This window comes from Lycium ferocissimum, unplaced genomic scaffold (genome assembly GCF_029784015.1).
Source record: "Lycium ferocissimum isolate CSIRO_LF1 unplaced genomic scaffold, AGI_CSIRO_Lferr_CH_V1 ctg15992, whole genome shotgun sequence".
NCBI classification, from domain to species: Eukaryota; Viridiplantae; Streptophyta; class Magnoliopsida; order Solanales; family Solanaceae; genus Lycium; species Lycium ferocissimum.
Window position 1 is genome coordinate 1 of NW_026716358.1, and position 27628 is coordinate 27628.

General features: G+C 38.7%; 1 protein-coding gene and 1 non-coding gene across 3 annotated transcripts in view; one reads left to right on the forward strand and one right to left on the reverse strand.

Annotated features, from left to right (window-relative positions):
- Positions 1 to 171: 171 nt before the first annotated feature.
- Positions 172 to 27628, reverse strand: part of LOC132042533 (nardilysin-like) — a 33011-nt gene continuing 5554 nt past the window's right edge. Inside the window, exons 3-19 of one of the 2 annotated variants that reach the window (XM_059433054.1) lie at positions 15975 to 16021; positions 15634 to 15746; positions 15487 to 15560; positions 15309 to 15404; positions 15086 to 15205; positions 14511 to 14744; positions 13136 to 13284; positions 11264 to 11420; positions 10327 to 10479; positions 6934 to 7310; positions 6602 to 6751; positions 5712 to 5894; positions 4609 to 4812; positions 4332 to 4438; positions 3648 to 3801; positions 3051 to 3172; positions 172 to 480 (exon numbers count right to left, since the gene is read on the reverse strand). In XM_059433054.1, coding sequence (XP_059289037.1) covers positions 360 to 480; positions 3051 to 3172; positions 3648 to 3801; positions 4332 to 4438; positions 4609 to 4812; positions 5712 to 5894; positions 6602 to 6751; positions 6934 to 7310; positions 10327 to 10479; positions 11264 to 11420; positions 13136 to 13284; positions 14511 to 14744; positions 15086 to 15205; positions 15309 to 15404; positions 15487 to 15560; positions 15634 to 15746; positions 15975 to 16021 — 2561 coding nt within the window. In that variant the 3' untranslated portion in view covers positions 172 to 359. The remainder of the gene's footprint in view (positions 481 to 3050; positions 3173 to 3647; positions 3802 to 4331; positions 4439 to 4608; positions 4813 to 5711; positions 5895 to 6601; positions 6752 to 6933; positions 7311 to 10326; positions 10480 to 11263; positions 11421 to 13135; positions 13285 to 14510; positions 14745 to 15085; positions 15206 to 15308; positions 15405 to 15486; positions 15561 to 15633; positions 15747 to 15974; positions 16022 to 27628) is intronic. The other variant, XM_059433055.1, reaches the window with a different exon arrangement.
- Positions 11606 to 11692, forward strand: TRNAS-GGA (transfer RNA serine (anticodon GGA)). Its single transcript has one exon. It is a non-coding gene; the product is annotated as a tRNA-Ser (tRNA).

Genomic DNA, 27628 nt, shown 5'->3' on the forward strand with positions numbered 1-27628 from the left:
TATAAGGCTCTTCACAACTCTTCTCTTGTCCCTATTGTTCAGCCCCCTTACATTCCATGACACCAGGTTTAACTTTAAGTGCTTTTAATAACACTGTTTCATTATACCTCCATAGCCACTTCAGCAGGAGGCTTTTATTATGGATCCTCAGATGCTTGTTTCTCGCTAAGCTGAATTGTTTTCCATTTTACCAAATTATACCCTTTGCCATCCTTGTTGCCTTGCCACATAAATTTTCTTCTTAACTTGCCTAATTTCTTCACCACTTTCATAGGGATTGGGAACAATGACATCACATAAGTAGGCAAAGAGTCTAAACAAGAGTTAATCAGTGTGAGCCTACTCCATAAAGAGAGATATTAGGCCTTCCATCTTGCCGACTTGTTCTCTATATTATCCATGATTCCATTCCAAACTTCCACTGCCTTGTGTCTATGTCCCATAGGCATTCCAAGATAGACTGTTGGCAAAGTCTCCATCCTGCACCCAAGATGCCCAGCTAAGTTTGGATATTAGGAACTTCCTTAATAGGAAAAAGAATGCTCTTTCTCCAATTCAACTTTAACCCAGAACAAGCTTCAAAAACTACCAAAGTCATTCTGATATACATGCTATGTTAAACCCTAGGTTCACAGAAGATGATTGTGTCATCTGCATAAAGCAAATGGCACATTTTCAAATTATCTTCTTCCTGCTTGCTAATTTGAAACCTTATCATACTGTCAAAAACCTCCATAGCTAGGATAAAAAGGAAAGGAGATAAAGAGGGTGTTTGGATTGGCTTTTTATAAGTAGCTTATAAGATAAAAGCAAAAAGCCATAAGTTGGGGATACCCAACTTTTAGCTTTAAACTTATTTTTGTACTTCTTTGGCCTAAAAGTAAGTGCATAAAAGCACTATTTACATTTCCCAAACACCACAAAAGAACTTAAAAGCCATTTTGGCAAAAAAGCACTTAACAAAAAGCCAACCCAAACACCCTCAAAGGGTCCCCATGTCTGAGCCCTCTTTCTCAGTGAAAAAAAAAAAACCAATCGGTTCCCCATTCACAAGCACTGAGAACTTAACTGTCTTGATGCAGAAGTTGATCCAATTCACCCACCTCTCACCAAAGCCCATTTGCCTGAGGATGTTCAGCAGATAATCCCAATTAACATGGTCATAGGCCTTTTCTACATCTAGTTTACACAAGATTCCAGGCAGTGTTGTCAAAGGCACGCTTAAGCTCTGAAGCGATCATCAAGGCTCTAAGACATACTTTTCCTTGCCAATGAGCCTCTTTTGAAGAGATGACACTAGATAATTGATATTTCATTTTATCGTAATGTTTTTACAATTTCTTTGTCCATATATTTGTTATTCAAGCGTATTATTATTAGTCTTGGACTAAACATCTATATTTGTATTTTTGCGCCATTGCGCCTTTTTTCAGTAAAGCCCTAGCTTTATTTGCGCTTTGCGCTTAAAGCCCCAGCTGACCATAGAGCTTTTTTGCGCTTTTCACTTTTGATAAAACTGATTCCAGGAGCCTCCCCCGTTAGTCTAGAATCCACACATTCATTAGCAATTAGAGCAGCATCCATGATTGGTCTACACTTGATGAAAGCCATCTGGTGTTTATTAACCAAACTGTTAATCACTTTCTTCAATCTTTCTGCCAAAATCTTTGCAATGATCTTATACATCCCGGTGATCAAGCTTATAGGTCGGAAGTCTCTAAGCTCTGATGCCCCCACCTTCTTTGGAGAGAAAACCACAAATGTGGCATTAAAGCTCCTCTCAAATCCCTGTTGTGTATGGAAGTATTGAATTGTACTTATGATATCTACCTTCAACACCTCCCAAAAAACTTGAAAGAAACTCATAGGAAATCCATCAGGACCTGGTTCTTTTCAGAGGCACAGAGTCTAATGCATCCTAGAATTTCTTCCTCTTCAAATTATCTCTCCAACCACTCCTTATCCTCACTAGACATACCAGCATTGTCTTGAATCTGGAAATCTGGTCTCGAGGCTTCAGTCTCCAGATAAAGCTGTTGATAAAATGGCTAAATTGCATCTTTTATTTCTGCTGAATCTGTGATAGTGTTGCCATTTACTTCCAAAGAATCTATTGTATTGTTCCTCTTATGTGCAGTAGCAATTCTGTGGAGATACTTTGTGCTTTTATCCGCTTCCTTCAACCATCGAATCCTGGACCTCTGTCTCCAGACTATCTCTTCCCTTTTGCCTTCTTCCTCAAACTCCATTGCCAAATGATTCTTTTGAATAAGTTCATCATCTGTCAAAGGTCTCTGTTCTTGTATAATCTCCAAGCTGCTGAGTTGGTTTAGAATATTACCTTTCCTCTGCTTCCAATCCCGTCTGTTCTCCTTAATCCACTCTTTTAATTTTCCTTTGAGAAGTCTAGGCTTTGAAGCTAACACAAAGCAAGGTCTGCCAGTCACTGGAAAGGAATTCCACCAGTTTATAACCGTCTTTGAATCCCTCCACCCCCAACCACCAATTTTCAAATTTAAAGTACGATTTTTTGAACTCCCAGTTTCCACAAGTCATTGTGGTCTGAAAACATTTTAAAAGAATGATACCTTTTTGTATTTAGAAGGAAAAAATAACCTTAAACTTCCTATTCTACCCTTAAAAAAATGATTTACGGCCAAAAAAATACCTATGGCTTGTTTTAGAACACAAGTTTCAAAAGTCAGTCGCTCTTTCTTAAACACCATGCCCAATCAAACACCATCAATAAAATGGGATCGAGGGAGTCATTATAAATAACGCTAACATATCACCATAACGAAAATGTAATAAGCTTCCACGTTATAACTACAACTTATAATTTGTTGGCATGTTCATGAAGTAATAAGGCTATGTGGAGACTTGAAAAGCTTTTACATGATTCTACATGTTCATGTTAACTGGAATGATAAAAATACAATTAAATCACCGAAACTATTATACTGCAAAGCATCATCACATTTCTAAACCCTCGTAGTTAATAGGTGATATCTAGATATCCAGCATTGTGGAACATGGCATAGACCAAATACCTTTTATCAGTGATCTGACCCCAAAAGCGATTTGTTTCATATGCGAGCGATGGATCTTTCTCCAAAAGTTTCGCTATCAACCCACTCCTGTAGCTCTCAAAAGATTTATCATCGAGACCGTCCTGTCAATTGAATAATATTTAAATTAATGTGCCTGAAATCTCCCTATTCATCTCATCCCAGCAGTCAACCAATGGTGCAAATTAATATTTTCTAATATAATTTGGGACAAACTCCTCGTAATGAATACCATTAGGCATATGAAAAGTCTCTGGCCAATAACTATAATATTCTATCCTAGCTTCGAAGTTTCAGATCTTACAACTTAGTTCATTTTATCTGTGCTCTAATTGATAATCCTTTTTGTACACACATGAATTCCTAATGCCAAAGCATTCTCAAACAGTGAAACCTGCTAGTATATCCTACTCCATGCAACATATCTCAACACAATGTAGACTTTTGGTATTTCAAAACATATTTACTTTTCTGAAAGGTACTAGGACAAAACCCTAAGCAGAACAAGAAGCAAGTAGTTAAACAGAGCATTAGAGAGCAACTCATGAACCACTTAACAAAACTAAAATTCATGCTTACCAGTAATTCTTCCACACCATTTATGAAGTTGTCAATCCTCCCTTGTAAGTAGACAGGATCATAGTCAGATGACTGAACACGGAAACAGAAACCCATTATGCGATATGTTACACGTGCGCTACAGTCAACAACATAACCAAGCTGCTCCTTTGTCCTATTTCAGAGAAGAAAAGGTAAGACTTAATAAAGTGAAAGTAGTCCTTATGGTAGAAAGTAACAAGTGTAAACAGATTACGGACATGTTTGCTACTTCATACATAACCAGGACTAAAGCACACGGTTCTCAAAAGATAAAGGAAGCAGCTTTAAAATATATCCTAAAATTAATATAACATTAGAAAACTTGAAGATGTGTCCCTCAGAGTGTAAAAGAGGTAAAAGGACCCATCTGAAAATATCAAAGACGCATGAAAGGAAAACACTTGTGGCATTAGGTGGGTCAGGATTAAAATGAACTAACAGAAAATTACACGCAAGCCTGGACACCAATATGACAGCCACATAAGGCATGTCAGATTCACAGAATGCAAGTCATATCACTTATCACAATAAAGTTGTATTTAATTCACTCTCTGCATTAAGGACGGCTTGGAGCTAGAGAAGAATCGGATGATACATCTGCAGTCAGAGCACTTATTGAAGCCTCAAAAGGTGGTCATACAAGAGTGAACACTCTCATTTTACCTTAGCTGATTAAAAAGTGGCTCCTCCACAAGTTCATCAAAGAGATCTATTACAGCTTTCAATTTTATCAATGAAGTGCCTTCTTCAGGTTCAATCTGAAAATACAGCTGCAGACAAGGAAAACAGATTAGTCACATGATTCATTGGATTTCTAGAAGAACTGAACAAACTGAAAAGAAGATGTGTGTGTGTGTGTGTAGAGAGAGAGAGAGAGAGAGAGAGAGAGGAGAGAATTATAAGACCAAAAAAAAATGCATAAAGAATCATTTTTAACTACCTCAACCACAGAGTTTGTTTCCAGTTTATTTTTTACTCTGACATCTCTGACTAGATCAGCGGCGGTTGGAAGACACATGACATACTCTTTATGCCTCATCTCAAATGGTAGCGGGTTCACAAAGAAATTACTTCTAAATATGTTTGATATGTTGAGTGCTTCTTCCTCCAGCAAATTGCCATGGCAAAGGCCCTCAATATACAGCTGCAATAATAAAGAGGTCAGTGACAAATGGTTGCCTCGATACTGTATATCAATGAAATTCATCACAAGGCACAAGATAACTGATAGTGTGAAGTGCCACCTGTGTAAAACACCACGTCAGCCATATATAAGACAATAAATAGTCAGACTAAAAAGTGGCTAAAAATTTATTGCCCGATTCGAAGTAGGTACTCGAAATATTTCCTGTACATTTGTTGGACACTTCTTTTCAGCTCTTTGAAGCATGCAGCTACAGTAGTTATCGAATCCTGGCCTCAGCCGATGGGGGCCGCTTTAGATTTATCGTTCTGCTTGTGATTTTTTATTTCTCATAAACGCCATTACCCTATCGTATTCATAGCTGAAAGAACCCAAAAGGCATAAGGTTTACTGATCTCCTAGGATACATTCATTCCCAGCTTGAGGATTTTCCAGTTACCAAATGCCTCTTGTAAATATTGATAACCTAGAACTACGAAACAAGTAACATTCCTTGCCAAAAGCGCTCAGAACTATGCATCAAGGTCACAGGCTTAACTAGCAATAAATAGTACTTCAGTTATATATTTTGGCAAGCAAATTGGAGTATCATTTCTTAGTTTATTTATCCATCTGAGTCATTTCAAGGCAACAATTGGCCAAGACAACAAACATGATACCAAAACTTTAATCCTGTCTTTTGCTTATTATGGGAACATACAGCTTCAACTTCCCCTCCAGCTTTTGCGCATATATAAAACCACTCAATTGTTGCTTATATACACAACCATTCACCAATACCATCTTCATTCAGCAAAAAAAAAAAAAAGGCTCTTAAAAAGGTCAAGATCACAGATAGCTGTATATAAGTTGATGACAATTGACAATCTCCTGGAGATTAATAACTTTAACTGGCACACCTGGCAAAGAAGCTCTGGAATGAAGGCTTTCAGATCAGCGAGAGTCAAGTCATTCAACAAGAACAACTTCTCTTCCACGTCCCAGAAGCTCTGACACAAGACTTGCAGACGCAGGTATGACGAATGATTCAAGGGCTTCATGTTGGTGTTTTTCAAAGTTCTTACCATATCTTCCTTGATAACCTGTCAAACTTCACCATTATTTCAAGAAATAAAGCACCTAAATCTCAATTATACCAAAATCATTATCTCGGAAATAGAATGTTCTAAAATGGTCATGTAGGTAACGCGTTTAACTCATGCTAGAGATGCTGAACAGTTACCAATCATGCAAATGGGCCAAAAAGTTCTTCAGCAACAAATAGTGGTTATAAACACATGCCCATTTAAAATGCATCAAATAGTGGTTGTAAACACAGTTACACACATGCCCATTTACAAGCACCTTACTAGCTAATTTATCAACAGAAGTAACATTGCTTAGGCCTCAACAGAACTCAGGTTCATACATGAAACACTCACAAAGAGGAGACAGTGAACAAGTAAGTCGAAAATGAAAGAGTCGGTGATCATGAGCTATCCTTTCAGTCCTCAAGCATAGCCTATTAAAAGAATGGTGCTAAACTTCTTACATTTTCTTCCTTCAACTCTCACCACAAAAAATGCATCATTTCATTTTGTTTCTGATAGGTAAACAGGGACTCAAAAATGTCCGTAGTTGAAGTGCATGTTCAGAACAATCCTTTTCCACTCCCCTTTTTATTTCCTTCCTTGATATTCCAATGTAGCAGCAGCAAAGAAATTATGAGAAACATAAGATTCAAACAAAAGAACAAGCAATATAGAGGAAACCATATCAATGGAAGCATGTTAAAAGCATTCGCATATACCATGAAGCGATCATCCCTTGGCAAAAATGTTTTTGTCATTGCCAAAACCTTTGATAAAAGGACTGGAAGCTTATCATTGAAACCATAGACCTTAAGTTCCAACTTGTCACCATATAGAGAAACAGAAGTTTCCAATTTGGCCACACTAGCCTGCATTTAGATGCAACATTAACAGCCAAATACCACAAAATGGATGTTAGAATTCAACAACTAAAAAGACCACGAATAAAAGAACTTTGACAGTATTACACCTGCTCTTAATAGATCTTATGTAAATGAGTTATTTAAAAGCTGTTCATCTTTGTAGAAGGCAATATAATCAAGTAAATAACCTGATATGTAATCTCATTCAGCTCATCTTTTAGAAGGTGAATAAATAATTCAGTCAGCAAAGCTTTCTTCAAATTACTGTATCCCCCTCTTAGTGTAATACGGAAATATGTATTGGCACGAGGAAGCTTAAATGTGTTATCCAGCTTGTACCAGATCTTCATCAGTGGTTCATCAAGTATGCATCTTGGTCTCGCATTTTCTAAGTCACACTTAGCCTTCTCAGCACGTATTGAAAAATCAGATGGAACAAACTCATTCTTCGCAGGCAAATGTAAGCAAACATTAATTTCTGTAGGGTCCTTCCATAACTCAAATAGAGAAGATGGAATATCTTTTTCCACATATCGTGACCCAAACCATGGTTCCTGCTGAACATCTGAAAGAAAAAGGAGGCCATTTAGAAAAACAAGAAAAGGGAAAACACAGGTAAAATATATGAGATATAGATCACTCTGTACATTTTGGCTTTCTCTTCTGACTTCTGAGAAGTTGAGGGGGGAGGAATGAAAAAAGGGGAATGCATATGAATATTAAGCTCCATCCCAGAAACAAAAAGACTTGCTGGCTGACGTGCCTGTGGAGTTTTGCTCATTCGACAAAAGTAAATATGTCTAACGCACACCTCAGCAGTACAGAGTAGACATATATCATCAGATCCAAAACTCAAACAAGAAGTCCCTTCACCACATATCACATTGTTGCAAGAAGTAAAGTTTTACTTGCAAACTTTATCTGAAAACAACAGGTAGCGTAGGGAAGTGGAGCCGATCTTTTCTGTACCCAGCGTAATCCCTCAAGTGGGTTCAGGGAAGGTAGTGTACACGCAGACCTTACCCTACCTTGAGAAGCTAGCATAACTATATGATATGTCAAACCATATAACTAAAATCTCATATCTTGAAGACAGTTCATGATCATTTTCCATGGAGAACTAAATTGGAAAAGTTGTGCAACTCTGAGGTTTAAATTTTGATATGGACAGCATGTATGGTATAGTTTGACTTCGGTATAATCTTCGACTTGGAGGATCAAAAATATTCTTCGTAAGAAAGAGGAAGAATCAGCTAATCATCTTCTTGGCTTTTTATTGTTAATCAGCTAATCATATTTTTAAGGCTAAATACATCGACAACCCCTTAAACTTGACACCATTTTTCATTTAGATATCTTATCTTAGGGTGAAACCTATTGAACACTTGAACTTGGAAGATATGTGTCTATAGAATCTTTTTTTTTTTTTCTTTTTCATTTTTGTTCCTTTTTCTTCTGGTTCTTAGCACCCAAAAATCAGAGAAACACCCATTACACATAAAACTCACTCTTTCTCAGAAGGGTCATCTTTTTATCGATCTTTTTCATGGAAATTGGAGAGAATACCAAGTGGTGAACTCGATGGCCTGCAGATGGCTTCTAAAACTCCCAAGTATTGATACAGTAGAGGAATGGAGCGAAGGATGAAGCTTTAGCTGTTTAGGATTTTGACAGAATCAGTTGCAGAGGAAGATCAGATTGGTGTTAGAAAATAAAATTTCACTTCTCTAGGAACACGGTGCAGGGGATCCTTGAAGCAACGGTAAAGTTGTCTCCCTGTGACCTATAGGTCACGGTTTTGAGCCGTGGAAGCGGCCACTAATGCTTGCATTACTGTAGGTTGTCTACATCACACCCTTTGGGGAGCGGCCCTTCCCCGGATCCCGCTAACGCGGGATGCTTTGTGCACTAGGCTGCCCTTTTTTTCTCTAGGAACACGGCAAAAAATGGGCTTGAGGAATGAGAGTACACGAAGGGAGAAATACCCAGCAATTTAAGAGTTTCATTAACGCAGTTGTAGTTTACTTTAAGCAAGGAGGTAGAGAAGGAGGTCATCCTTGGAGAAGGGCAAAAGAAGCAAACTAGTGGTGAGGGAAATTTATATACAAGAGATCAGATTTATTAGCAAATTGCTATTTTTTTTGATTAACCACCGGGTGTCCGAGTCTCTTTGAGCCCCCGCGAAAAGGAGTTTCCCGCAAGGCACCACGGGTAATTCAGGGTTTCCCAGGTCCGATGGCCCTCGTAAATTGTTTGCACCCAGCGGGTTTCGAACTTGAGACCTTGAGGGAGCACCCCAAGGCTCAAATCAATTGCCACCAGGCCAACCCCTGAGGGTTTTATTTTTAGCAAATTGCTATTCTTTCTGGACAATGGAGAGAAAGTATAATAATGAGTTGTAAATTGTGACTATATACATTTCTGGGTTATTTTAGCTGAAGAAAAATGAAGAGAGAAGATGAAGAAAACCCGGGAAGGCTTCTCTTTCTCAAGAGAGGAAAAAAGCTTATTTTAGTAACTATGCCAGCACAATTGAGTTACTTTTCACGCTTAATTTTAACTGTGAAACACGAGACCTGCCATGTCAGCACTTATGATGCAATACACAAATTTGACAAGTTGAAGTGTTCAATAGGTCACTCCTGAAGGTTAGCTGTCTAAATGAAAATTAGTGCCAAGCTTAAGGGGTCATCGATGTATTTGGCTCATTTTAATGTTCCACCATCTTTTTATGGCATAGAACCTACATCGTAAACGTAGAAGAAGAGATCGGCAGACAGTTTGATTTGCCTGACTAGGGCCTACTGAATAAAGATATAGTAGATGATCTAAAACAGAATCTTTTTTTTTTTTTTTTTTTAATGATGGAGGTGCCCTGATCAGCTTGTGCACACCTAGACTGTTCCACCAGATATCTGCTACCTCCCACCAGCAAAGGTACTGAGTAACTCTGCCCACCAACGTTTAGGCAGATTGGAAGAAATGACTAGTGTTTTTTGCCTCCACTGGGATTTGAACTTGACCTTATGGTGAACTCTCTCCAACTTCATTGACCACTAGACCACACCCTTGGTTGCAAAACAGAATCTTCACCATTTACAATATGATATCTTAGATTATCCACTTAGGTTAAGAAAATTTCTGGTAAAGGTGCTCATGAACTTTCAAATACTCTTCATAGGGGTAGTTATTCTGTTGGCTAGGACTTTTTCTTCTTTTTTGTTAAAAAAAAAAATTCTTTTCAATGTCGTATATCAACTTGCAGTTTGTCATATCAATGCACACCCAAGCTATCTATATATAAAATAAGCTAATGGGCATTACACACAAGATCTCCAATCACAACATAGTTCATTCTTCCATTCAATTGAATTGATATTCTAAGCTTTAAGCTGAAGACAAGTATCACCAGACAGACGCCTACCTGAAACCCATTGTCTACACTTTTTCTTGATCAACAGAATTGGTACCAAAGTCATCTTTACAAGACAAAGATGCTACTGTAAACAAAGTCATCTTTACAATTCAAATATGTTACTGCAAACTTGAAATGCTAAGAAAAATGAGGTTGTGGAAGTTACCATCTGACTTCTGAAAAGACTTCGTCACAACATCAACTCTCATGTTCTCGGGCCTGAAGAAATCCAAAACATACTTTATGAACTCTGCATCCCAAACATCATATGCGTAGTCACCATAAATGACATGCTTGGGAGGATAAACAAGTAAACCCTCTGCAGCAAAGAAGCTATATTAGTAGACATGAGAAATATAATTGAGAAATACAAGAGTCCCCTGTTACACATCATGCCTATTATATAAAGAAGGAAAAGTATGAAAGGGATTCTGAACAACTTTCTACAGATAAAGTAACAAGCTTGTTGCATACCACCAACTACTCGCACCAAGATCCCCGTGAAAAAGGTGAGCAAACTTCTTTTAAAGAGATAATGGTGGTGTTGTCATACCTTGACTAATTGCATCATCACACCAGCATAGGTACAGGATGAGCATGTATGTAATACTTGTATGCCTCTTTTAGTCAAGGTACAATTTCACAAGAAAGAGTTAAAACTAATCTCTCATACTTCTGGACCCTATTGGCTACGGGGAAACAAAGGAGTTTTTTGTTTTAAGGATAAGTGGGAAATGAAGAGGCTTTTTCTTGTCATCAAGAACGTATTCAAAGACCTCAAGTGTTCAACTACCAGATCGTGCTTAACGGTTGCTCCACAGACCACAAGCCCACCCACCCCAAACTGCTCACCTCATGTTATCCTAAAATTTCACAAGAACTAAGATATTATAGGAAACATTTCTTTTGTGCTATTCAATGGATCCTTTGAGTTGGTCAGAACACTAAATGGGGGTGCCAGATTACATATTCTGAAAACAATAATTTATTCAAAGAAAAGAACAGTTTCAGCAACTTGCAAAAGGTTGGATCAACCGAATGTCTGTCTCAATGTTGTTGTAAGCAGAAAGAGATCCAGAAATACACAAGGAAAGGTAGATAACCAGCAAGTTCTGCAGCATAATCATCTTGAGGTTGCTCCTCTGCATATCTAAATTCCATATTTGCAATACTTTGGAGTTCCTTGAATATCCACTCTTGAGGAGAATTTTGACGCAGGAGCTTGAGGTATTGATAGACAAAGCCAATAATCTCATGGATCTATAGAAAACAAAAAGTTAGATATTAAAGCCACCAATCAACTGAAGTATAGATGATTATGTAATCCTAAAGGTGCAAAATTCTCGATTTTTTTAGTTAGAATGGATTGGTCGTATCTATCCAATCAATAATTGTTTATGACTGACTCGCTATTCACTCGGTTTTTGGGTCATAATCATTATGTAGGAGAGATGGCCGAGTGGTTTAAGGCGTAGCATTGGAATTGCTATGTAGGCTTTTGTTTACCGAGGGTTCGAATCCCTCTCTTTCCGCACTTTCACCTAATTCACTAATGTTAATGACCGAAATGTATCAAATAGCAATGGAAAAATGATTCCAACAGTTAGACCTTTCTTTGATATATATTCTCTATTCCTAATTGCTGTTTTTCGGAAAATACTGGAAAGAGTGGACAAGGAATTCAAATATCCCTGCCTCTACGGAAGGGCAAGGCTTCGTTATGATCATTGGACTTCAAATTAGGCAAGTTGAGACCTTACTTGACTCTATTTAAAGCATTGTGGTTCGTTAAAATTTACTAATAAGGAGGAAGCAATGGAGCAACTAGGGGGGGGGTCCCGATACAGGCATGAGTTCAAATTCCAGTTAACCCACACAAAGATTTATAGCTTATGGGTACCAATGAGAGTCTCCTTCATAGTAATAGGTGGGTTCAATTCTCACTATTTAAGATGGATATGCTGTCATATAAGATTATAAATGACCGACAAGATTATAAATGATCACATTCGGCAGAAGATGCAAGTAGTACACATAGAGGATAAAATGAGAGAGATGGCCTTGTAAACAACAGTTCAAGTCCCAATAGAGGGGAAAAAAAAAAAAGATACTAGGTGTCGTAATTTCTTATCATCTGCCTCAGGTGAATAGAATAACATGGTACATGTGCTGGCGAGAGGTAGCACATTTCCAGTGGATCAGTTAAGGTTCATTAGCAACCAAACAAAAATGAGCGAATAGGTCACATGAAATGGTTCATTCTTTCATGTCCTACATCACAACTTCCAGAAGCGACGGTCTAAAGTGTGAAACCATGGTGATTAAAGGTAAGGGGACAAGGTAGCCCTAAAACGACATAGAAATACAATCTCTGGGGATCAATTTATGGAATCTATAAAGTCTTAGCACAAAGTAGAGCACATCCGAAGGGGAAAAAGTATTTATGGAAGATGCCAATTAACTGTAATTAAGGTTTAGTTTGTTAGGAGTCTTAGTCTAGTCAGAGATTTAGTATGTCAATAGAAAATGTAGAGAACTTCAAGTAGAAAACCTAAATCTTCAAATATTGGATTGCTACGAGTCTAAATAGAACAACATGGTTAATGAGAATTCATATAACTGACCCCAACTAGCTTGTGATTGAGGACACAGTTGTTGTTGATCAAAAAGCTATAGTTTCCCTCTTAAGGATCTTTTTTCCTGGTCAGAATTCCCATCTTAATTATTTAATGGATCCGCATACCTACATGTTCATATTCTAGTATCAGCATGATTTAAGCTACTAAAGATCTAATATTTTTATAAAGCAAAGATACTTCTCCTGACTATCAATTAACATTCATGCATCAAAAGGTTGTCTTTCCACACAAACTATACTGAAACCTTTACAAGCATCAATGATTATGAGAAGTATGTCAAATGACTGTTCAATATGAAATTTTGATCAGAAAAATAAGGGAAGCAAAGTAAACAACCTTTTCCAAGCCAAAATCAGTTAGATGTATTGACATGCCAAATATGTACGCGAATGAGGAGCGATGCATTCCTTCATCACCAACGCCAGCAGATATTGATGTTACCCAGCCTCTAGCCTTTAGGAAGAAAAGCAAAGAACCTTTTCCTTCTGAAACATTTTAATTTTCTCAATGCTCAGATCTCAATAAAACTACCACTTTCATCAAGTAAAAGCACACTTGTACAAGCACAGAATTTAAAATTACCAGCCACAATCATCACAACTGAAAATTTGCTAGTGAATCTAAGTGTGATAATTATACAGTATAAATTTCTTAGAGACTGTTATCAAGTACTAAGTTGCTTGGACTCGGGTGCGGGTGTCCGATACAGGTGCTTATCTAGAGGTCAGATCCTTCAATGATCTAAACAAGATTCGGGGTATGGATACAGGTGCGGGATTCGGCTAAAAATAATTCAATTATTCAAAAATAGAGTTATAAAATATGCCTAAGTTATGGTGGACTATTTGGAAGGGAATGCTTTAGAGCAAGTTTGAATCTGTAATTATATTAAGTACTGATGCATCTCCTTACTGTTTTTTGGTGTAATGGGGCTATTGCAAATGAAATAGAGGCCATGATAAGACTTCTTGAGTTCATTGCACATTCAACAGTGATGTTGACCTGTAAATATCTTTAAACCACCTTCTGGTTGTTGAATTTTTAATACAAATATCTACTAACTACAAAAAAACATATGCCTATAAGATTTCACCCTAGCTTTTGTTTTTATTTCAAAAATCATTGTCTCTGTCTTGAACTTCTCTATCGATTTTGGTCAAAGTACCCTAAATCGATTGACCATATCCGGTACGGATCCCACGCCCATGTTGTGTCAACACGGGTGCGGCACCGTAAGTGAAGAGTCCGCACAACTTAGATCAAGTAAGGTCACGACACAAAACAACTCAAATAACGAATATGGCATATAAACACACCAAATGGAAAATAGAGATTAGAGATACCAAAATTGTATCTTCCAAGTCTAAATCAGCTTAAGCAGCGTTAGATTTTATATGATAGTGTTCTCTTAGCCCCGGATGATGTCTTACTAAATGTATCATTACCCAATTATGATGCTGATCGACTGCACTTGAACACATGACAATCTGTCTAACCAACTGCAGGCAAAAGCTAACAAAGCATTGCAGCCTGAAAACAATACTATAAAAGGAAGCGGAAGCATGGCAATAGGCAACTATAATGCATAACAAGGTGCCTGGTAATATATCTTTGATATGAAGCAACAAGAACTACTGATAAGACCTCCGTTACATTGTAACATATGCTTGACTTGAAACCAAAGGTAAGACACACATCTAGTACACCTTACCATGCCCCAGTAGATGAGCCAGGTAATCTTCAGCTTTCTTCAAGTACCCTTTTCGAAGAGAAGGCAGCGTCCATGATAAATCAAGGATATGAACATCTTTAACTGCCTCTAACCAATAAAGTTTACCAACCTTCCAAATTGGAAGTTCACTTCCTCTGTCTGGATTTACCAGAGGGCCTTTTTTGACACTGCTAAATAATTCAAGAACCCAACTTTCAAGGATATCTAGGGACTCTGCAGTATTAAAAAATTATAAAATTAGTACGGAACACTTCGAAATGAAAACTTATGTTGCTACTTTCATAACTATCTGAGGACCATCTAAAGTAAAATATCATGAACATATTACCAGAAAATTTTCAGATACAATGAAAGAGCATTTAGAGTGGAGGTCATCCACATCAATGTGGCCAGTATTTACTTGAGACCAGTTTCTACAGACTACAGAAACTAATACTCTATATCAAATCGTCATCTACCAACAAAAACCTCCTTGAAGTGGATTTAGCTAAACATAACTTCTAAATATTATTTACTGAAGTTCCTTTCCTTATTCTGAATCGCAAAAAAGTTACCTCCCCCTATAATAACCAGTTTCATGGATCCACCACGATAATTATCATGGTATAGTTTTAGAATTTGTTCCCTCAAATTGACTCCTTTCTCCACCGCATCAGCAAGGCTCTTCTTATTCCCTTCAAAAATCACGACAAGAGCATAAAAGGACAGTTCATATATTAAAATATTACATCCAAAGGAAAAGACAAAACAGAGATGATTTTGATGTCGTAAACTTACCCCAAAAGAACCGGTTAAAGGGATGGCCAGGATTAGATGTATGGCACTGTAGTTGTTGCAGGCGGCAGGAATCATTTTGTAAGACCTGATTAAATTCTGTAACACAAGTGTCAAATAACAGCATCTGAATTGGTACGATTTGCGTTAGTGAGATTAAGAAAATTATAGTACTGCATACCTGAGTCCACAGCTAGTACCTCTCGCTCCATGGCTTCAGCTTTAACCAAAGGTGAAACAAAAAACTGAGAAAACCTGAAAAGGACACATAACGAGGTAACCACCTATTGCTCATAAACTTAAAAGAGACATAAAACATGCATTTTACCTTCTCAGTGCGCCCTTAAAGCAATCCCTCTTAACTTCAAAATGGTAGCAGGTATGTTCTGTTTCTGTGTATGCATTTGAACACCCTCCACGCTTGGACAAGTAACTATCATACTAGCAAATAAAAGACTCAAACTGAGATCCACATTCTCGAATTGGCTGCTAGAATTGGCACTTCATTCCTCTAAGCCATGGACTCGTATTTATTAATGCTTTAACATAAGCATGAGATGTGAAGAAATTGCAAAGGTTTGAGCGGATGATAATTTTTTCAGTGAGATTGAGAAATAATCAGAGAAGGACACCACAAGTATATACAGAAGCAAGCAAAGAATGACGCACCTCATTTTCATCAGGAAAATCAGTGCTTCCCATGAATAGCATGTGTTCTGAATGCATAACAAATAAGAAGGATTACTTGAGTGTCAAAACGAATGATATCAAAATGCACATTACCAAAGTCAGTTTTGTGATATGTTCTTCAGCATTATTGACACTGGTGAATGAGAAAGTTGAATTTTGGAATAATATTTGGCTTGGGTAGGAGGAAAGGAAGATAAAAAGGAAATTGCAGACTATACTAAGAAATTTTCATACTAACGTGGTTTAAAAGAGAAGAAAAGCAAGAAGATGAAAAAAAAAAGTAGGGAACAAAAGAAAACTAGTATCTCCTCCTCACACTCCACAAGTAAATGCTCAAAAGAAGGTTAAAGGGGCACACCCACTATCTGTGAAGTTCCAAGTCATGCACATACTGGCTGTCATGAATTTCTCAGCTACCAATAAAAGAAGATGGATATTTCACTTTCTATTTATTTCCCCTTCTGCTTAATGAAACGCGTGAGAAGAAAACCTTTTGACATTCCATCCTTTCCCTTCTCCCTAAACAATGTGTAAGATGCTACTTCAATTTTCATGAACAGATTCATATTTTTGCTCAAGTGTCTCATGAGCTCAATCACCAAGATAACAAATCCAACTTCCATTCAAAGCTTAAACAATATGTTAAAGGATCATGCATGAATTGTGCATCTTGCAATAATTTAACTTGGCAATAGAAAGATAGGTACCGTTTAAGAAAGAAGCCAAGAACTAAAGCTCAAGACTCTAACCCCAGTGGTTTATTAGCTCTTCGCAATTATGGTTCCTAGTACTTTAGCACATTAGTCATTGAAAACTACCTAATTAATATGATTATATAAACATCATTCAAGACACACGATTCTCCCCGAAGAGCAAAAAGGGCATGAATTGCCTAAGTGAGGAGAGGAGATGTAATAACCCAATTTTTAAATAAGGGTTTATTTGGTAATTTTAGCTAAAAGGAATTAAAAAGAAAAAAAATTCGAAATTAGCAAAAAAAAAAAAATTGAAAAGAGGAAATTTAGTGGGCCAAGCCCAAAAAGGAAAAGGAAAAAAAAATAGGGGATTTATAAGTCTGATGGTATAAGCCATCAGACGTGACCAGTAATTGAAAGAAACAAAAAAAAAAGGGACGAGCAACAGAGAAGGGAAAAACAGTAGAAGAAAAGAAAAGAAAGGGAGAAAAAGAAGAGAAAAGAGGGTATAAAAATAAGACCTTTCATCCCAAATTATCAAGGTAATGACTCTAGTCTTTTATTTAAGTTTATTATATAATTATAGGTGAATTTTTATGGTGAAAACATGGGGATATTTTGAGGAATTGAGAAAGTTCAGCTCTAGGGTTCTTCAATCAAATCATTGATTTGAAAGGGCAAATAGTGTCGGATTTTAGACTTCTATATATCGTTGGAATCCTCTCGTTAAGGCCTTCCCGAAAACATATGTCTTGTCGGGTTTTGAACACATTGACCAGAGGGCGTTTTCGTCCTTTAAAATTTGACTTTAACCGTTTAAGCCTCTAAAAATATAGAAGTGGTTTACCCTAAGGGTTTTGACCATTCTAAATCCATTTTTGTGTAGTTTGAGGCAATACGGAGACTCGAGAACGATTTTGATTTATTGGAAAGTGTGCTTGAATTGTGAATTTGAGGTAAAGTGAGACTTTAAGCTTTGGGTACTTGCTTTTCAAAACCCGTTTTAAAAATATGTTTTCTCTGCCTGGTCCATGTGTTGGGGCGAGCGTGTGCTTGGCAGAATCGGTGGTCCTTAAGGCCAACCGCATATACTTTATTTTCAAATAATCCAAAACTCTCTTTATAAATTATTTTGTGATGTGATATAGCTGTGAGCCATGATATTGGGGCATTGTGTATGCTTCCCTTAGCATTGTGTATGCTTCTTGATTATATTGGGGCATTGTGTATGCTTCCCTTAGCATTGTGTATGCTTCTTGATGATATTGGGGCATTGTGTATGCTTCCCCAGCATTGTGTATGCTTCCTGACATATTTGGCACATTGTGTATGTTGCCGTGGATTCATAGTGTTGACTAATTCTTTTTGCCACTTATTAAGTAGTGTAAATTGTGTTGAGATATATAATATATTTGATAAACGATGGTTTGGACCTTGGTTGCTATTATATAATGATATATTCGTATGCGTAATATTTTCGTGCTTGTTGTGTGTTTGTATTTTCTAACACTTGTTCCGAGGGGTATTTAGTGGCGGGTCGAGGATCTTACCGGGTTATATTTATGTATAACTCACTCCTTACGCGTGTCCACGGTATATCGTCGTTGAGAACCAATTTGGTAATTGAAGATTTCGTGAGTGGATTCTGACTGTCGAGGTGAGCCACTGCATTGTTCGTGGAGGCAACCATTTCAACTTTATCTAGTTTATTTCTAGTGATTTCTTTTATTTTGGGTTTACAACACTCAAACTCATGTAACTCTGTTAGATGCTCCATGGTCTTAAGCGTGGGATGTGGGCTAGAGATTCTTTTATCTTAACGTTGATTGGTTTTCATAAATCGATTATGGATTTGGTTGGCAACTATTTCGCATTTTTATCATTAATAACGTTGTTGGACTTGCAACTTATTTTCTTTAGTGCTTTATAAATGATTAAGAGTATGATATATGGTTCACACAGCGGGTAGTGTTTCTTTGGGTGCCAATCACGTCTAGCGGGTATTTTGGGACGTGACAAAGTTGGTATCGAGCCTCAGGCTTTAAGTCCGGGTCATGGAGCGATGTTTAGTAGAGTCTTGTTCATGAGTATGTGGCGCCCTTATGACCTTGAATTTCGGACATCTAGGAGTTTTCCCTTCTTTCATTCCTCGTTCGTGTGTGAGTTGAATCAAGTCTAACCTTGTAATAATTATTTCGCGGATGGTGAAAACGCGCGTCTTCATCGCTAAACGTGGTCTTGACGGAGTGCTACCCGTGGTGGTAGGCAAACTGTGCTCGTGGAACTAGAGCTCGGACTAGGACTCGAGGCCACTCCTCGGCTGAGTTGTGAATGGGGGATCAACAGGAGTTGCGTCGAGCAAGTGCGGGAGCAAGTGGTTGAGCACTCCCGCCGGCCATTGCCCCTACTACTGCTATGCCCGCGGTGTGGTGAGCAGATTATTAAATGTGTTGGAGGCATTGGCGCTAATCTTGGTGGAATTCCTGTGTCCTCGGGCTAATTCACAAGCACAAGCTCAAGTTCGGTTGAATGTTGCGGCTAATCGGACACCTCGGTTGGCCCTCGACGGGTTGTCCGATGCCGGGGCAATCCGAAGAGTTTAAGAATTTCATGGATCTTAAGCCACGAGTTTGATGCTTCACCAACTTCTATTGAACCTCAGAAGTTCATTGATCGTTGTGAAAAGATATTGACTACGTTGGGGCTGAAGGAGACTCGTGGTGTGGAATTTGCCACTTTCTTATTCTCAGGGTCTGCAAAGTCTTGGTGGATTTCGATTCGAGAGGTAAACAAACGGGGGGTTACCACCTATTACTTGAGTCGGAATTTTTAGCACTGTTTGGGGACGGGTTTATTCCATTAAGCAAGCAAGATGACATGAGACGTCGATTCGATAATTTGCGGCGGGGAACTATGACATTACGAATATGAGGCTAAGTTTCCTGATTTGTCCCGGTATGTACCTTGTTTGGTAGAGGATCGAGAGAAGGTGAGACGATTTGTGAATGGACTTGAGCATCGCTATCGTGGTCTTGTGGTACGAGATGTGCGATATGGTACCAATCGAGATGTAGTTGACAACTTTTCTCCGTTACGGAGAGTCCTATCTAGAGATGGACAAAGTTGAGCGTGAAAGCAAAAAGTCACGCAACACGGGTGGGTTTAGTGGTGCTCCGTACGGGGGCAAGAGTGATTTTATCGTGGGCGGTCCGGATACTACTCGGTCGAATCGGTGGTGCGGTCTTAGTGGTTATTCGGCTAGACGGGGCCGACAACGGATGCGAGAGGAAGGGTAATAGCTCATATCGGTCGAGGTTATCATCAAGGGGTGTTCTAATTGTGGTAGAAATCACGGTGGTCGTTGCTTTGGGGCGGATGGGGCTTGTTTTACTTGTGGTGAAAAGGGGCATATTGCTAAATGCGTTTAAAGGAGTGCTAGTGCTAGTCGAGCTCTACACGGCGCGAGGGAACTACGGCTACACGGGGTCGGATTCGGCCGGCTAGGACCGCTCGCGGGGTGCTCGTGGACGGGGACGACGGGGTGCATAGGTTGCTCGGGGAGGGGTGGACCGCCGAGATTCTTTGCTATGACCGGACGGGATGTCGAGGCATCTAATGCGATAGTCACGGTATTATTACTATTGGTTCTCATGGTGCATATGCTCTTATTGATCCCGGTTCTACGTATTCGTATGTATCTCCTTCTTTTTTGCTATATTCTTAGAACGGGGAGTTGAGTCTATTAATGTGCCATATGTGGTAGAAACCCCGGTGGGGGAGAGTATATTAGTGGATAGAGTTTATAGAGATTGTGTGATGTCTGTTCGGGAGGTAGGGACACCGTAGTTGATCTATGTGTGTTACTGATGTCCACTTTCGATGTGATTATGGGCATGGATTGGTTGGCATCATGTTATGCATCGGTTGATTGCTATGCTAAGCTTATACGTTTTAATTTTCCTAGAGAACCTTTAGTGTGGAAAGGCATGACTCCACCGTGACTCGAGGAAAAATAATATCTTATGTAAAGGCACGCCGAATGATTAATCATGGGTGTTTGGGTTTTATTGCCACCGTTAATGATACTCGAGCGGAGAATATTACTATTGATAGTGTTCCTGTTGTTCGCGAATTTGCGGATGTTTTACGAAGATTTACCGGCCTACCTCAGATGAGAGAAATCGAGTTCGGCGTTGATTTAGTTCCGGGGGACTCGCTTTATCTCTATTCTTCCATATCGTATGGCTCCGGTGAGTTGAGAGAAGGCGAAGGCTCGGCTCAAGAGCTACTTGATAAGGGGTTCATTAGGCCTAGTGTATCGCCTTGGGGTGCGCTCGTGTTATTTGTGAAGAAGAAAGATGGCACGATGAGAATGTGCATTGACTACGAACATTGAACAAGGCGACTATCAAGAATAAGCATCCATTGCCTCGTATTGATGATTTGTTTGATCGGTACCATAGGGTGCTACTCATTTTTCCAAAATCGACTTGAGATCGAGTTATCGTCGGTGAGAATCAAGGCGAGGACATCTCAAGACGAGCTTTTCGGACAAGATATGGGCACTTCGAATTTTGGTAATGTCATTCGGTGACTAATGCCCCGTAGCATTTATGGACCTCGTGAACAGGGTATTCAAGCCATACTTAGACCATTTTGTGATTGTGTTCATTGATGATATTTTGGTCTATTCTCGGAGTGAGGGTGAGCATGGACAACACTTGAGAATTGTGCTACGACAGACAGAGCAGAAAGCTTTATGCCAAGTTCTCGAAAATGTGAGTTACGGTTGAGCACGGTTTCCTTTTAGGACACGTGGTGTCCGAGATGGGATTGAAGTTGATCCAAAGAAAATTGAAGCGAGTTCGAGATTGGCCTCAACCCTCTACTCCCGCGAGAGATACGCAGTTTCATGGGACTAGGCACGGATATTACGAAGGTTTGTGGAGGGTTTCTCGAATAGGCGCCCCGTTGACACGTTTAACTCGGAAGGTGTGGTATTCCGGTAGTCGGATGAATGTTCGAAAGCTTTCAGAAATTAAAAATTTGCATTGACTACGGCTCCGATTTTGACCTTACCTACGGTAAGGGTGGTTTCACCATTTCTTGTGATGCGTCTCGAGTCGGGTTGGGTTGTGTCTTGATGCGAGAATGGTAAAGTGGTAGCTTATGCGTCTCGGCTTGACTAAAGAAACATGAGAAGAATTATCCGACTCATGATTTAGAATTGGCGCCGATTGTATTTGCACTCAAGATGCGTCGTCACTATCTTTATGGTGGCGTGTGAAATCTATATTGATCACGAGTTTGCAATACATATTCAAGCAAAGAGATCGAATTTGAGACGACGACGGTGGTTAGAGTTACTTAAAGATTATGATCTTACTATTTGTATCATCTGGTAAAGGCGAATGTGGTGGCGGACGCCTTGAGTAGAAAATCTATGGCGGCTTGGCCGATTTTCTTGAAGAACGACCTATGGCTAAGGATATTCGGGCATTAGCCAACCGCGGAGTTCGGATTGATCATACGAAGACAGCGGAGTTACTTGCCGATTATGGTGGCACAATCGTCCTTAGTGGGGCGAGGTCGAGGCTTGCGATATGAAGATCCCGTCTGTTGGCTGCGCGAGATCGAGTGCAAAATAGGGGCGTTAAAGTCACTCTCTCTGATGGCGAAGGTGTATTACGTTGTCATGGTGGGTATTCCTATGGTGGGTGATGTGAAGCAACTAATCCTTGAAGAGGCTCGCCTAGCTCGCGATACTCCATCCACCCGAGGTGCTACGAACATGTACCAAGACTTGCGTGGATTATATTGGTGGAAAGGTATGAAGGTGATATTTTGAAACATGTGACAAGTTGCTTAAATTGTCAGCAGGTCAAATATGAAAATCAAAAAACCGGCGGATTAATGCAAAACTTGATTATCCCAGAGTGGAAGTGGGAAAGGATTACGATGGATTTCGTAGTTGGTTTGCCGAATACTTTCAAGAAACATGACTCGATGCAGGTAATTATGGATAGACTACCAAATCACCTTTCATTTTATACCGGTTCGGGTTACTCGTACCGCGAGCCGGTTAGCAAATATTTACCTGGTGAGATAGTACGACTTCGTGGTGTGCCTATTTCTATAATATACGATCAAGGTGCACGATTTCGCCGAGTTTTGGAAGTCTTTTCGAAGTCGTTGGGTTCACGGAGTCGAGTTGAGTACGGCTTTTCATCCACTGGCGATGGACGACCGAGCGAGTTATTCGCATTTTAGAGGACATGCTAAGAGCTTGCGCGATTGATTTTGGTGGTCGATGGGACGATCGATTACCTTTGGCGAGTTTGCTTATAATAACGACTACCAATCGGGTATACGGATGGCGCCGTTTGAGGCTCTGTGGTCGCGGGTGTCGTTCACCGGTTGGATGGTTCGAACCGTGCGAAGCACAACTATTAGGTCCAGATTTAGTGCAGCAAGCCTTGGAAAAAGTTGCATTGATACGAGAACGGCTTCGGACAGCACAAAGTAGACAAAAGTCCTATGCAGATAAGAAAGTACGTGATATGGAGTTCATGAAGGGGAAAAAGTCTTTCTAAAAGTATCCCCTATGAAAGGAGTTATGAGATTCGGTCGGAAAGGTAAGTTAAGTCCTAGATACATTGGTCCTTATGAGATTTTGGATCGAATTGGGTTGGTGGCATATAGACTTGCTTTACCTCCAAGATTGTCTGCTGTTCATCCTGTATTTCACGTGTCTATGCTAAGACGATATGTTGGTGATGATAGCCATAAGATTCAGCCAGAGGATGTGGAGCTCGATGAAAATTTGACTTATGAGGGTCCGATATCTATTCTTGATAGGCAAGTGCGACAATTGAGGTCAAAGAAGGTAGCTTCAGTCAAAGTGTCGTGGCGTAATCATCCAACCGAGGAGGCTACTTGGGAGTCCGGCGCGGATATGCGAGATAAATATCCTCATTTATTTGACGAGACAGGTATGATCTAGATCCGTTCGAGGACGAACGTTATTTTAAGTGGTGGAGAATGTGATAGCCCAATTTTTAAATAAGGGTTTATTTGGTAATTTTAGCTAAAAGGAATTAAAAAGAAAAAAAATTCGAAATTAGCAACAAAAAAAAAATTTGAAAAGAGGAAATTTAGTGGGCTAAGCCCAAAAAGGAAAAGGAAAAAAAAATAGGGGCTTTAAAAGTCTGATAGTCTAAGCCATCAGACGTGACAACTAACTGAAAGAAACAAAAAAAAAAAGAAGGACGAGCAACAGAGAAGGGAAAAACAGTAGAAGAAAAGAAAAGAAAGGGAGAAAAAGAAAGGAAAAAAGGGTATAAAAATAAGACCTTTCATCCCAAATCATCAAGGTAATGACTCTAATCTTTTATTTAAGTTTATTACATAATTATGGGTGAATCTTTATGGTGAAAACATGGGGATATTTTGAGGAATTGAGAAAGTTCAGCTCTAGGGTTCTTCAATCAAATCATTGATTTGAAAGGGCAAATAGCGTCAGATTTTAGACTTCTATATATCGTTGGAATCCTCTCGTTAAGGCCTTCCCGAAAACATATGTCTTGTCGGGTTTTGAACACATTGACCAGAGGGCGTTTTCGTCCTTTAAAATTTGACTTTAACCGTTTAAGCCTCTAAAAATATAGAAGTGGTTTACCCTAAGGGTTTTGACCATTCTAAATCCATTTTTGTGTAGTTTGAGGCAATACGGAGACTCGAGAACGCAGTTTTGATTTATTGGAAAGTGTGCTTGAATTGTGAATTTGAGGTAAGTGAGACTTTAAGCTTTGGGTACTTGCTTTTCAAAATCCGTTTTAAAAATATGTTTTCTCTGGTCCGTATGTTGGGGCGGCGTGTGCTTAGCGAATCGGTGGTCTTTAAGGCCAACCGCATATACTTTATTTTCAAATAATCCAAAACTCTCTTTATAAATTATTTTGTGATGTGATATAGGTTTGTGAGCCATGATATTGTGTATGCTTCACGACATATTTGGCATTGTGTATGTTGCGTGGATTCATAGTGTTGACTAATTCTTTAAGCGCCACTTATAACGGTTCGTAGTGTAAATTGTGTTGAGATATATAATATATTTGATAAACGGTGGTTTGGACCTTGGTTGCTATTATATAATGATATTCATGTCCGTACATCGTCGTCGAGAACGAAATTTTGGTAATTGAAGACTTCGTGAGTGGATTATTCTTTGAGGTGAGCCCTTTGCATTGTTCGTGGAGGCGACCATTTTCGGCTTTATCTAGTTTATTTCTAGTGATTTCTTTTATTTTGGGTTTACATGCCGACACTCAAACTCATTGTAACTCGTTAGATGCTCCATGGTCTTAGCGTGGGATGTGGGCTAGAGATTCTTTTTATCTTAGCGTTGGTTGGTTTTCATAAATCGATTATGGATTTGGTTGGCAACTATTTCGCATTTTTATCATTAATAACGTTGTTGGACCTGCACTTATTTTCTTTTAGTGCTTTGTAAATGATTAAGAGTATGATATATGGTTCGCCTGGCGGGTGGTGTTTCTTTGGGTACCAATCACGTCTAGGGGGTATTTTGGGACGTGACAGGAGACTCTCCGAGACTTGGTACGAAGCACTTCATCCGGAAAAGAACCATCAATTGTTCAAATTGTCAATGATTTATTTGGACTATTTTTATATGGAATAATTTATCTACACCGTCATTAAAACAACCTTTTCTGGGTCCTAAACCAAGGGCGTGCGATATATAATTCTAAAGATGTAGCTTCAATAGATTATGCCTGAAGCCATGGAGGATGGCCGGCATTAAAAAGGTTACAAGTGCAAAAAGTCTAGCCAAAAAAATGAGGAGTTCAAAATAAACAAGGTTCAATAGTTTCCAAGCTAATTCTATAATTTCATAGAGCAACAGCAAAGGAACATCGATCGAGTTTGACAGTTGTGAGGGGAATTAAACTATGCAGTAGATGCTTTTTGTGCAAATCTGACAATGAATCCCCTGCAGACCTACTATCGTGTTGTTCATATTCATGGGAGGTTTGGACCTTGTTCCTAAATATATTTGGGGTGCAAATAACAGAAGATAGGGTGTCGTAATAAAAAAAACATATCTTTTTGTCAGTTTTTTTTTTTTTTTTTTTTTGTATACTACTTTGTTTAGGGGTGTTTTTTTTTTATATTGATGTTTAGGGGTGTTTTTAACCCTTCATTAATGAAATTTATTACTTTATCAGAAAAAATACTTGGGTGCAATGGGTGGTTCCAGCATTACTGAAAGTAGCAATACGGAGATGGCATTAGGAGAAAATAAGGAAACAACTAAAATGCATATGGAACATCATCCATTTAAGCATCTTTGTTTTTTGGTAATTGTGGCAGAAAAGAAACAACAGAGTTTTTCAAAAGCAGGCATAGAACAATACATGTAATGAAATATAGAGTCTTATCATCTTACAATTCTTATAGTCCTAGTGTAATATACAGGTACCAACCAAGATGTGTTGCCATATCCCAATAAAGGCTACAAAGATTCTCGACTTTTGCTGCAAAGATGTCTCTTCAGCTTTCTCCAACTCCTTCATGAGGTTAGACTTCATAGAATCTAAATCCCTGCTGATTTGAATAGTGGAGCGTAAGAAGTCTCCAATCATGCCAAGGACTTCCTTGATCTATTTTCTGATGTCTAGCTTCAGTTTTTTCTTCGCTAGGGGAGCATCTTGTCTCCCTGTATCTCATAACAATTCCACCTTTAACAACTAACTCAACACACTCCTCATGCTCCAACCACATTTTTAATTTAAAAAATCATTTTCCCTTCTACCAATTCCCACACTCAGAATAGGACAATAAGACAATGGTCAGAACAAGATCTTAGAAGAACCCTTTGTATTATATACTTAAAGAAGTCACCCCAATCATCGGAAACGAGGAACCTATCAATCCTTGAATTGAAATATTCATCTTCATCTTTGAAATAAGTAAATTGCACACCGTGAAAAGGACGATCTATTAGTGATAACTCTCCAATGTTTTTTGAGAAATTTCCCATAAATGTTGGCTCTTGCACTTCTTTTCTCACTAAAACTTGTGACATTTAAATCCCTTCCAACAACACACAACAACGCTTCCAACCCCCTTATAGCAGCCAATTCATGCCAAAGCTCTTTTTTTTTCCTATCTCAGGTTCATATATATCAATAAACATAAAACTAATCCAGACTTTAGTTCTTTTATAAAGGAATTAGCAAAATGAATACTCTACAATTTATCATTACATTTCCACCTTTTATTCTAGAAAACTATAATGCCCCCACCATTACCTCAAGATTCCATGATGTCCACCATCTATAGACCCTTATTTGCCTCATAAAAGAATAATCAACACTCTTCACTTTTTCTCCAAGAAACAATTGATATATGCATTCCATTCTTTGACCATATTTGTTTCTCTTTATCGTCGAACAACTTACGTTCCGACTGGTTATCTTTAAGCTCATTTCTTCTCCTCTGCCATAATTTTTCCAACTTCGCCATAATTGACATTGAACTCAAGTAGTTTCAATTCCGTCTCACTATTCTTTTTTGGCATAGAGCTTTCAGAAGAGGACTCCATCTTGTAGACTATATTTCAATTCATAACAACAAATCAAGAAGCTAGTTTTCAAATTGGAGGTTATTTAAACTAGCCCTGGAATTGTGAGCTTCACCTTCATACATGGAAGCATGAGTATAGCATAAGAGTAAATTGCATGTCTTTTTCAAATTCTTCTTCAAAATTGTGGTATCTTACCCTCTCAAGTAGGCATGTTCATCGGTCAGATCGGACCGGGCTTAGCACATTTCGGATTATAATTTCGATTTTCGGATTTCGCAAAATGTAATCCGAATTTGATCCAAATACGTTCAGATTGGATCGGATTTTTT